Here is a 12,200-nt window from a genome sequence, read left to right as displayed (position 1 = left end):
GAATAGGTATACACCAAATGGTCTTAAGTTTTGATCTGTTCAGAGGCTAGGCAGACTCAGGGAGGGGACTTGCTTTTTCCTTAACTCATGGCTGGGCAATTGCCAGCTGATAACTGTGTGAGATGTCACTCGTGTTTGTAAAGAGCTGGCTAATACTGAAATGTTTTTTCAGTCAGCGGGTGGCAGGGTTGATGGGATTAGTGATACTGCATCTTATGTAGCGCCTCTTTTTTTTGAGGCCACATGGCTTAGAGGAATTAGAAGCAGAGTTTGTAGCCGTGTTCAGAAGCTCTGAGTGGTTCTTGTGGAGTTCCTTCACAATTAATTGTAGTGACAGACACCGTATGTGACCCTCTGATAACACAGAATCTGAAATCATTGTTTTGACAGCAGCACTGCACAAAGTGGGTGTTAGCTTTGTGCATGTAAGTGTGAGAATGTGTGGTGGCTAAAGAGTTCCCAAATATTCCTAAACTTGGCCAGAGTTAATGATGCTAGTAAAGACCAGTGAATTAATCTAGTGTATTAGTTCTTGCTAGTTTAGGATATATGATTAGCAATCCCCTAATCGAAGTAAAAAATGGAATACCCTCTATTTTTGTAACTGCAGACTGCATATTAATTGAGAAAGGAAAAACAGCGATGTGTAAATGTGACTAAAGGAAAAAAGTATTGTAGCAACAGCTGTGGAATGAAGTGTGACAAACATAGCTGTGCTAATTTTACTTGCATGTTTTTACTCATACCTGCATTTCAAAACTTAATTTGTTTTTACCTGCTAGACTGTAAGATCCTTCATTTGTTCAGGCCTCATTTATGCAACGGATATTGCAGTTTATCATGCATGGGATGAACTGATTTTATTTTAACAGCTTTTTCAGATTGATATAAAATGGGAAAATAATGCTGTTATTCTGTCTGTCTAAACTGGTTTAGCCTTGGTTGTACAAAAGAGGAAATTGAGTTACCTAATCAATTTCAGGTGCTTTTTGTTGGTATTGTAAAAAGAATGGTAGAGGAAAAGATCTTTTGTTAGAAACCTCTTGCACTGTAGAGAAGGGTGAGCATGTAGGTGGAGATGTTGTTTGCTTTCACAATGCTTGCGTTATTTTTACAGTATTCAAAGGGGATAGGCTTTCTATCCTTCTGGTTGATACATTCTTATTATAAGATGAGAAAATGAAAAGTTAATGTCTTCTTGCCTTACACCACTGACCCTTTGATAATGCAAATAGGTAATTCTTGAATTTTGTGACGGGTTTGTGTTTTTTTAGAGAGAAAGTGTAGTCAAAGTTGGCAATATTCTCAATAATAAAGCAATTGCAATAAACACTAATAAACATGTGAAAGGTGCTGCCTTTTTCCAACTTAGTTATTCTCTGGTTTGTCAACTTCTGTATCTGTATGGTAAAGTGTACACGATGGTACCTTACCTTTTTCCACAGGAAGTTTTTCTAATTGTTTGCTTTTCTCTTGTTTCAGAACAGAGAGCTTCAGATTATGAGAAAGTTGGATCATTGTAACATTGTCCGATTGCGTTACTTCTTCTACTCTAGTGGAGAGAAGGTAAGAACAGAACACAAAGGAATGTGTCCTGGGAACTGTCTGGGGTATAACTGGGCTGTCTAAATGTCTGGAGACAGAAATGTGAAGGTATTAGACATGTAACACTGATGAAATGCTGTAATGGTGCCCAGCAGGTCTTACTGGAACAGATGTTTTTCAGTATAGAAGTGTGTGGTCCATAAGGAGCAGTGTTACATTAAAAATACAACAAGACTGCAGTAGATTTGCATATGCACTGCCTCTTTCTTAATTTACTGGATCACAGCTGGGCTTTGTTTATGTGTTCTAGCACTGCCTTTCTATATGTGCAGATATATGTGTTTTCTAGGATTCAGTGTTAAGCATTTCAGATTTAAAGCATTTATGTGACTTTTCCCAGAACCCGTCTTTGTATGCTTCTGTCCTCCTTCCTTGAGCATCTGTTCCAGGTGCAGGCTTAGTTTCAGAGCCCAGAGTAAAGAAGAATATATGATCATGTGGTTGTAGCATTTGTCAGAATGTTTGTGCTCCAGAAGAAAGAGCAAATTTAATAACTCTCAAGAAGTAGATACTGACATTTGTTTTCGTTCAGTCCAGGTTTAAAAGTTCCCTTTTTTTTTTTTTTTAGGAAGGGGTTACAAGGTTTAGTTTTAATGTGAAAGTAAAATGTATTCCTTATTTAAGTATGTATCAGCATTTTACAAATCATAGGTGAATTCAGGCTGAAATGGACTTCAAGATGGCATCTGATCCAACCTTATCCTTAAAGCAGGATCATCTGTGGAATAAAAACAAAGTCATTGTGGTCTGTGTGGGAGTTAATGTAAGCTGTGAGGTCGGGAAATAAGCTAGACCACCTTCTGAATTTTCTCTGATCTTTCTATATATTGTTACAAATATCTGTGTAATTTTTAGAGAATTTATATAAATGCTGCCAATTTTTTTCCATTTTTAAAGACAGATTGCATCCTTAGTGGTCTTCAGATGCTGATACACTTGTCCACAGTGCTATAAAGGACTGTATATGAGAGCTGATAGCTACTAGCGGGCTATTAACTGTAGGTTCATGAAGTGGGTCCGCAGACTGGGAGAGGCAACCCACCCATTTCATGGTCTTTAGAGCCAGAAAAGGAGCTGACATCTCCAGGATAAGTTGCTTTTGTCTTGTGCAGTGTACAGGGGGATAAGTGGAAATTTGCTGTTACCTCTCTGAGGTAACTGTTTGTGGGAGACCTGACCCTGTACCTTGCCTGTGCCTATAGAAAGCTTGCAAAACTACAGCATTCAAGAAGGAATATAATTTGAGGGTTTAAAATTATTTTTTTGATCAACCTCCCATTTCCTTTCTTGCCCTTGGCTGGTGCTAACAAGCTGTGTCTGTTTTTGTTGGTAGTGCAGTGTCTTTTTATAAGCTGTATTTTGTTCATAAACAGAAATTCCTCAAGCAGCATGAATACAAAAAGGAAAATACCGTGAAGGAGGGCTTGGGTTTGGATTTTTTCTTGGTTGTTTCATTGGGTTTTTTAAAACAGCTTGCAGCTTGGCTGGAGTGAAGTAGAATTTCCTGGACAAACAGAAGACAACTGCTTTATCTAATAGCTTTCAAAAACCTCCTGCAAACTGTGGAGTACTAAAACTGCTCAAAACACTGTCCCAGGGGCTTTTGTGTAACAGTAACTTGAGAAAAACTCTTTTGGAAATCTTTAAATGATGTTGAGCTTCATGTGGCAAGGAAGAAGAAGTTTTTTTCCCTGCATTTGTCATTTTTGGGAAGCAATAACATCTTTTTCTTCATATTACCCTCATAATCAAACTGTCTGTTTGGGGACTGGAGAAGGGAGAAAAGTGTAAAGTCCCATCTGGTAACTAGGAAGGATGTGTAGGAAGCAGTTGCAGATATAAATGATATGTCCTCACAGGTTTATGTAAACTGATTTTTGAAGCCAAGTCCATTGGGAAGAGGAATATAAAAATCCAAGAACTGTATAGCAGAAAATGTGATGGTGTGGTGATGAGTTGGGCTTGCAGTTGTTGACTGTCTTTGTGGAGAACTTGATGATCCTCTGCCATGAATCTGTGTTTGTGGTAATTAACTCAAGTCTAGCAGCGATGGGAAAGTGTCAGAGGTAACTCTAATACTGTTGACCTCTTTAATGAAATTTTGATACTTACATATCAAGCATTCTTTTACATAAAGATTTTCATACCACTGTGTTTACTCCACCTGTTCCTGTTGCTTGAACTTCTTCCCTGGTGCTTGACACCAGCATCTTTAAGCCCTGAGACTTCTACCAGAAGTTTTTTTGGGTTTTTAAAAATTTTTTTTTGGTTTGGTTTTATCAGTGGTCTGGGGTTTTTTTTGTGGTTTTGTTTTGGGTGTTTTTTTTTTTGGGGGGGGGGTGGATTTGTTGGGGTTTTTTAGTTGTTGTTTTTGTTTTTTTGCCAGTGTCCAAGAAGCTTAAATCTGTCTCAGTTTAGGAAATCCTCACAGTATTGTTCCGTATCTAATCAGACCTGCACTCTTTGAAAGCCATGTGCCCAACAGTCACTGCAGTTCATTTCAATTGCTAGGTATTTTTAGACACTGGGGAACCTTAAAACTGGCTTCATTCTAGCAAAACAGGAGGTTTCATTCTTGATTGGAATACTGGAAAAGTATCAAATAGGAAAACAAGTCTAAAAACCACTTGCTAGTAAGACCATTCCTTAGCTGTGTCCAAGTTGTAGCACTAGTTTGTAGAGATTTGGAGCTCTCCATTAGCTGTTTCTGCAGGCTATGTGGAACTGGTTGAAGGGTTTGAGCTCCCTGTCTTATCTTTCTCCTTGTGATGAACTCTTCTTTTTATATCTCTTAAACTTCTTTCCTGCTTTTGACAAAAGCCACCAAGCCTTAGCAGCATGAAAATCCTGTGTCAAACTTGGCTTTGACTGATTTCTTCTTTTTTCTTTTCTGGGATTGGGTGGCTCCCTCCTGTCTGAGCATCTTTGAATTTATATTGCCTTTATATAGCAAAGTGTGTGTATGTGTATATATATACACACATGTACACGTATTTATACCTTTATGTATATATATAGATATAAGAAGTTGTTCTGAGTACTAAGTATTAATCATGTTTGACTAATGATTTCTCGTCTAAAAGAGCTCAAAGAAGGGTTGTAATTTATATTAAGATGACAGTTGACAGGCTTGGCATTCAAGCTGCTCTATAAACTATTTCCTTCTTGATTCATTCTTTTTGAAAGTTTACTGACATTTGTCAGACCTGTTGGATAACCCAGTTTTCTCAAAAGCCTCTTCCTTAATGAATTTGCCAGAGTAGATTCTGATTTTTTTCTTCTTTTGAGGCTGTATGAGATATCTGATAGCAGGGCACTGACTTTCATAGCTGTAATGTGCTTTTCAGTAGTCTAAAATGTGTAATTATATCTAGTGGAATGACCCAGAGGGAAAGAAAAAACAACCAAATAATGGGTTGAATTGTGTATGAAAGCTTCTCCTGATGAAAGACTTTTCCATCCTGTATTTCTGTGATTTATGGCTTTCTAGGTAATTCTCGGAGAAAATGAGCAGGATTCTAGGGCTAGCCAGCTCCACTGTTTGATAGCTATGGTATTATGCCTTAGGATAAGATCTTTAACAAGATGCCTGGTTTGCCTGTCAGCTTTCCACTGCAGATCAGACTGCATTAGGAAGGCATATATTTCAGGACTGATTTTTTGCTACATTTCCTTTATTTCAGGAATTTTTTGCATTCAGCATGATACAACAATGTAGGTCTTGGTTTACTTTTGCAGGGGGAGATGGTCTTGCTGCCTGTCCTTTCTAGCCTAATTCTGCTGAGAACCTTTCAAGCCAGGTTCCGAGGCAGGGCAAACCTGAATATAGGAAATAATTCCTCTGACTCCTTTGCTAAGAGTATTCCCCAATGTTTTATAGAATGACCTAGCTTCTTAAATCAGTGGCTGTCAAGTAAACTTACTCAGCTGTGTAAAATCTGAAATGAGTTCCTAATTCTGCCTTTTTTATCCCCCTCTATTTCTGGTTAGACCTTTGTGGCATTTCATAACTGTCAGTTTTTCTTGTATGGGTACTTTAGACTGTTGAATGGGCTGATCGACCCATACCTGTGTCCAAAGGAAAATGAAAGGTTACTGGAGGAATTTGTTTCTGCATCAAATCAAAGTAAAAGTAAATACAGTTTTTGTTGCGTAATTACACCTGTGGTTATGTCCTTTAGTTTTTCCTCCTTAAGGTGGCTTAGTATTCAGAGAGTCAAGGCAAAAATGGAAGCAGAGAGGGATCACAGATAGGCAATATGCTGACACTTTTTTGGAGGCTGAGCTGGCCCTTCTGCATGCTCTAATTGATGTCAGGTCTTATTTAGCCTTAGCTATAAGGGCATGTAGCCAAAAGTCCATGAAGACTCAGGATGGAAATTTACTCCCATAGACTTAGGCTGAAGTTTAAAATAAACATGCAGGAGATACATGCTGAGCTGCATGTGCACTATCTCATGTGCTTTGGCAGGACTGGATTAAGGGCAGTGAAGAAGTTTGGAAGAAGGGGGCAACTGTCTGATTTGCACGTTTCATCCCTGTTATATCCTTCACCTTCAGAGAGGCATGAACATCACCATATTTCTTGCAGGCGTATTCACATGAGTACTCATGTAAGAACCATCCAGTCTGTTCCTGTTACAATGGGACCCGTTTGGTTTCTTAATTGAACTTAAAAGAAAAAACCCCAAAAAACCAAAAAATTAAGTTTCTGCGTAAAAAGGGCAATTAACAGAGCCTTGAGCCCAATTTTGCACTGACAGTCTATGTGAGTATTTTGCACCAGCCTAGTAATGTGCTGAAGGGCCATCACTAGAGAAGAATTTAGTAACTACCATTCATTCAATCCCTGGCAGATCTTGTGTGTTGTCAACAAAGAAGCAATTAATGCCAATTATGAGGAGTTTTGTGATGTTGGTATCTCTGTAGTCCTTGCCTGAGGCCTGCCAAGCTCATTTCACAAAGGGCACCAGTCATCATGTAATGATTATCGGTTACTGCTGTCAGGGTCTGCAACAGGCTGGGAATTTCCTTAGTTGTAGTTGTGAGCAGTCTCTGGTTTTGAGTAGGTTTGGTTATTAGAAATAGCAGTTTTGTCTGCCTGTGGTAGGGCTTCCCAAGAGCAGAGTAGGCAGCAGTGGCTAGATCCTTAGTGTGGGAGGTGCATGCAGTGAAAATAGGAAGCTCAGATTTCTCTCTAGGCCAGTGAGCCATCCAGTATATCTACTTGGTCGCTCTTCTGTTCTCAAGTCATTCCTCTGCCAGCTCTAGCTCCTGCTCTCATCTTCCCAGTGTTGGATTGCCGTTAGAAAGGCAGCTTGTGATGTTTGTCCTGAAGCAGGCATGTAGTTTGAACCATTATTGTCTGTTGTTTTGCCTAGCTTTTTGTCATTAATCTATCCTGATTCAGAAGTTCCTACTCACTCTGGAAGGTAGTGAACAGTCCAGAAGACAGTGGATCTCCAAGGACTCTTCTTTTTGTTTCTTTACGAGGTGTGCAGGGCAGTCCAATGATCTGAATATCATCTGTTAATTTTTTGTCTTCCAACAGGCTTATGGCCAGTTCATATAGCCACAGATCACTTATGTCAAAGATGATAGCTCAGTCCTGCCTTTTAGATGTTGGGCAGGTGTTTCCAGCTTCATAGAAATTCTCCTTGGAAATGCATCTACAAGCTTAATGACTTCACTGGGCATAAAATAAACAAGAATCATCAGGGATTCCCAAATTATTTTCATGTGTGACCTTTCCCTTTACAGCTGCTCTTTAGAGTGAGAAACTAGGTTAGAAAATGTCCTCTTTTTTTTTTTTTTTTTTCTGACAAAAAATGTCTCCGTGTATCACCTAAGAACCTCTACCCTTTCAGTGATTAAAAGTAGGTAATGTAAACCAGCTGGCTTCAAACAAGACCCAAGAAAGTTCTTAAATATGAATTTTATTGAGCGGGTTGGCTTTTGGCCTTATAGTGCCATCACAGCTGACCCACTTGGCAGTTCCCACTAACATGACTGTGTTTTGCTGAAGAGTAATGAGCATTACAGAGCAATTCGGTAAGTTTTGACAAGTAGGCATAGGAACAGAAGTTTTGGGACAGATCTCAGTTCTCAACCTCAGTCATAAAGAGTGAGGGATTAGGAAAGAAGATACTTTGCCCAACATTTGCAATACTATTAAAAAGTGTCGGTATCTTTCTGAACACTGAAGTTGCGTCTTCAACTGTTCTTACACCCCTGGATTTATCTGTGTGAAACTGCTACTGTATCTCTATCCTTACACTCCCTTTATTTTGGTGGCAGCCAAAGCTCTGTTTTGAAATAGATGTGGCTGTAAACTGCAAGTAAAAACAGACACACGTGGCCACTGGATGTCACCATTCCTTCATACAAATAAGGTCAGCTAGCACATATTTTGCATTTTCAAATTTTTCTTGTGTATCAAATCTACTCATTAGTTAGAGTAGGAAGGCTACAAATTTTTGCTTTGTCTTTGAAAGTGTCCAAAGTCTTTGTGTCTTTAACGTACAGTGTCAGCCTTCAAGATACGAGAAGGAAGGCAGGTCTTGCATGGTGCTTGATAAAGGGATGTGAAGTGTGTGCTGGTTGTAGCTTTAAGAAAAGTAAAATAACTTTTTTTTTTTTTTTTTTTTTAATCTAGGGCAGAAACTGTGACTTTGAACCTTGTGCGTTGTCTAAATCTAGATGCCTAAGTCAGGGTGAAGGGCATATTTTACCTCATGCTGACACTCTAGTGTTCAAATAATGCACTCTCAAAAAAGGCATAGTCTGCACAAAATGCTGAAAGGCATTTTCTTGTTTTCCAACTCAAAGGTACATCCCTCAGGCGCTTTTTGAGACAACCCCTGCATAGCTGTATCCTGCCAATAACTGCCTCATGCATCACCTACCTCTGAAACATCATCAGTGGGGTGCTGGCATATGGTAAAGAAAATATCCTCTTGAGTAAACTGGTTGGTTTATTTACCTCATACAGCCCTAATACTGAAGCCTTGGGGTAATTTTAATAACGAGAAGTACATTTTGGAGGCATCTTAATTAACTATAGGCGTATTGCTTGTCTGTGTGCATTTAGCTGGAATAGGCACATAAAGCAAGTTTCTTCAGAGTGCAATTCCACACTTATTTCTCCTAATGCAAATTTAAAGAAACTCCTCTATTGCTCCTCTCCCCTCAGTTGTGCTCATGCTGCTGATCAGGTGGAGTCCATTGAAAACCAGTGAAAATCCATCCCAAACTAAGCTAGAACCACTGTCACACTGTTACTCTGTTACTGATCTGCCCAGAGAGACAAACTGAAGTAAGCATGTTCATCACTTTTTTCCAAATGCTGAGCAGTAAATATGGTTGCCCTAGAAGAAAGAGCACCCAGAAAAGTTTCTTGACCTTTTTATCCTATCACTTGATGTTCAGAGAAGTTTTCCTTAGATTCCACATAGGCCTTGACAGAGTTCAGGAATATTTCCAATGTCTTATTAGATGCTCCCACATTTTCAGAGTAAGAATTTTCCTTTTGCTCTAAGTCTGGTGTTTATCATGTATGACCTCCCTGGCTTCTATCATCATGGTGATAAATAGGGGAACTAGTTGGACTGTGACTGACTTAATGTTGGTTGCTGCTTTATATGTGCACATTGTAAATGTAGTGTGTCTGATACATGGAAACAAAAGCTTGTGGGAACCACTCAGGATCAATTTGAGGTCTGTTGAGGTAGGTGATGATCACGGAGAAGCAATATTTTAACTATCACTGCAAGGAACAATCTAGAAAAGTGAATCTTTGCATTCAATAGCCACTGCTTTATTTTGATTCAATACTTTTTTCTTTATATTAGCCTCAGTTAAGCACAACTGGAGGGTGCTTTAAACAGATTACTTATGTGGACTGAGAGAAGAGTTTTAAAGTGGAGTTTGAGACCTCCACGCAGCCTTTCCCTTGTCAGTAAGGCAGTGTCTTCACTATCACTCAGTCCTCAGCCACATTGTGTGTAATGCTCATGTACTTTCATCCTGTTTTGTCTCCAGTTTCTAGCGCAAGAAAAGAAAAATGAAGTTGCTAAAATGTTTTGGCTCTTGTGTTCTAGTCTTTCTCATGCCTCTTATTATGGCACAGGTTGTGTGAGTATTTACTTGCGTTAAGTATTTCCCACCAAAGTGTAGTAGTGCCTGAATTGGTGGTTCTTGAGAGGTACAGAGCAGTTTGATGGCAAAGCAGTGGTTATTTTGCTGTAGCCCCCTTTGCAGCAGTGTTTGTCACCTGAGGATTTATCTGCCAAGTGACAAAAAGCAGCTTCTAGCACTTGATGCAGTTGCTGGTACAAGAGCTGCATTGCTGAAGTCAAAATCCTAATGAAATACTTTGGTCCCGGGTTTCAGGATCTGGCTTTCTGCCCTTCCCCTTTTTTATTTTGCACTGTACATGGTCATAACCTTAGCAGCAAGCACAGGAGAATATAAATGCACATCAGCATTTGACCCGCAGCAGAAAGCTAGTAAGTCCATGGTCTTTAAGGAGAAGTGAGTTATTTAATGACATCTTGTGTTTGCTTTCTGTATTTCATATGCTAAAGGTTCCTCTGGACTTTTCTGTTCTCTGTAGTCATTTCAGACATGGTCGTGACAGTCAGGTTACCTTGGTTTGTTCCTAGACCAGCAGTTCTGAAACAGCAGTGTGGAAAAAAGTCACTTGTGGAATATGTGGTGAGGTTTCCTGTAATGGAAAGATAAGCCTTGATCGTCCCAGTTGATCCTTGAGCAGTTGCCCTCATTTGGCAAGCTCTTTGAGCTAACCCTGTTTCCTATTGCAATTCATCTGGGTCACTGGAAAAATATGTGTTTAGGAGGAATGCATGAGGTAGGCAAACCAGGTTACATCATGCTCAGAGCTTGTCAGGCCATGACTGCTTCCTAGCTTGTCCTGAATCTTGTTCAGGGGAATCCAGATAACTTGGATATTATTTTCATCCAGTTCATGCTCACTGAGAAGGATCAGGGCTCGTGAAAACTCTCTCCTGTAGATTATCAGACCAGTGCCAGATGACATCGGGAGGCTGTCACTCAAAACACTTGAATAATCTTTAATTCATTTTAACAGTCATTGAGAGAACTTCTGGAGTTGGTTGCATGTGTTAGGAGTGGAATATGCCACTACTTAGATGGCCAGTGGCTTAAGCCTTGCCTTTATAGCTGCATATTGGAGTTCTAGGTCCCTCAAGTGGTACAGCAAAACTTAAAAGTTGGTGAGGGCGGGAAAGGTGTTCATGTGCCTTTGTGTTCTGTGTGACATTCATTTACACAGGAGCAGTACCACACAAAACCCGTGCAGTTTGTTCACGTACTGTGGTTGGCGTCAAAACTCAGAAGTGAAGCCTCCGTCTCTAAAGATGCAAATGCCTCAAGGTTTTTTTGTGCTTGTGTTATGTCATGCTATTGAATTGGTCCCATTTTTAATAGAATGTAAAAATAGAAATAAAAATGGAGGCACTAAAAGCGAAGCAACGACTACATGAACTAGAGGGTAATTCTCTAATTCTCAAAACTCACTGCTGTGAAGTAGTGTAGGCAAGGTTTACGGAGCATGTTTTACTATTTTACATGTTTCCTTTTGTTTGTATTAGGATTATAAAATCACTATAATTTCATTTTGACTCAGTTCTTTCCGCTAATCTCTCATGTAAATCTTTTTGATACATGAAACATGAATCCTTGGATCAAAGTCACCAACCTCAGTAACAGTACTCGGTGAAGTGATTTGTCACCAGTAAGACTTTCCCATCCTCTGAGAGGCAGACATTTAGCATATTCATCAGGTTGTATCTACAATGAAGCAAAAAGCATTCATATTCATGAAACTGTTTTCTCTCATGGTTTACAGTTTGCTTTACCAGGCGTAAGCTAACTTTGAATTTTTTAGGACATTTATTTTCGGTATTTCATAACTAAACCTTGAAAGCTCTAACCTAAGAAGAGGTGGTGGATGAATTTTATTGGCTTGAAGTGAGAGTCAGGGAAAGAAGAACTTTCCTTGTTGCAGGGAAAGTGCTAAAATACAAGTTCACTATTTTTTTTCTTTGCATACGTTTGCATGTCTGTGGAGTTCCAGAGCTGTCTGGTATTTCCTCTGCACTGCTGGTAGTTGTCCCTTCTCATCCATTTCAAAAATATTCTTCTCCCCAGCATGGTCCCCAGAAAGCCTTCACATTGTTCCCAGTTCCTGGGATGGCTCTAGGAGAAGCACCAGCGTAGGCAGGGTTTTGGGGTCTGCTCCTTTTCTGTGTTTGAGAAGTGTGATAAGACCAGATATATAGGAGTTTGAGGGCCACTGTCATTTGCTTGGTGCTGTGCTATTGCCACTGTCATTTAAGCAATGATTCTATGAATGACTTTTTTGTTTGAAGGTAGGAATTACGTAGGCAGGGCCATGCAAGGTGACTTGGTCTATTGGGAGGTATTGGTAAGAGCTATTAAAATGTCCTGAAAATACAAGCCTTTATTGTCAGATCATGGTGAACAGAAATCTTGAATTCTGAGCCTTTAAAAACACACAAAAACAGCAGTTTTCTGCATATGTATCCAAGGTG

The 12,200-nt window shown here is 39.5% G+C and overlaps 1 protein-coding gene across 2 annotated transcripts in view; it reads left to right on the top strand.

The window, feature by feature from the left end:
• The window catches only part of GSK3B (glycogen synthase kinase 3 beta), a 147,046-nt gene that overhangs the window by 77,917 nt on the left and 56,929 nt on the right, over positions 1–12,200 (top strand). For both annotated transcript variants that reach the window (XM_066175301.1, XM_066175300.1), the window contains exon 3: positions 1,483–1,566. In XM_066175301.1, the coding sequence (XP_066031398.1) occupies positions 1,483–1,566 (84 nt within the window). The remainder of the gene's footprint in view (positions 1–1,482; positions 1,567–12,200) is intronic.

The sequence above is a fragment of the Chamaea fasciata genome, unplaced genomic scaffold (genome assembly GCF_029207755.1).
Source record: "Chamaea fasciata isolate MVZ Bird 193981 ecotype frontalis unplaced genomic scaffold, bChaFas1.0.hap1 SCAF_2, whole genome shotgun sequence".
In the NCBI taxonomy this organism is placed as follows: Eukaryota; Metazoa; Chordata; class Aves; order Passeriformes; family Sylviidae; genus Chamaea; species Chamaea fasciata.
The sequence above is the reverse complement of the archived record's forward strand: the minus strand, read 5'-3'. Positions and strand labels throughout refer to the sequence as shown.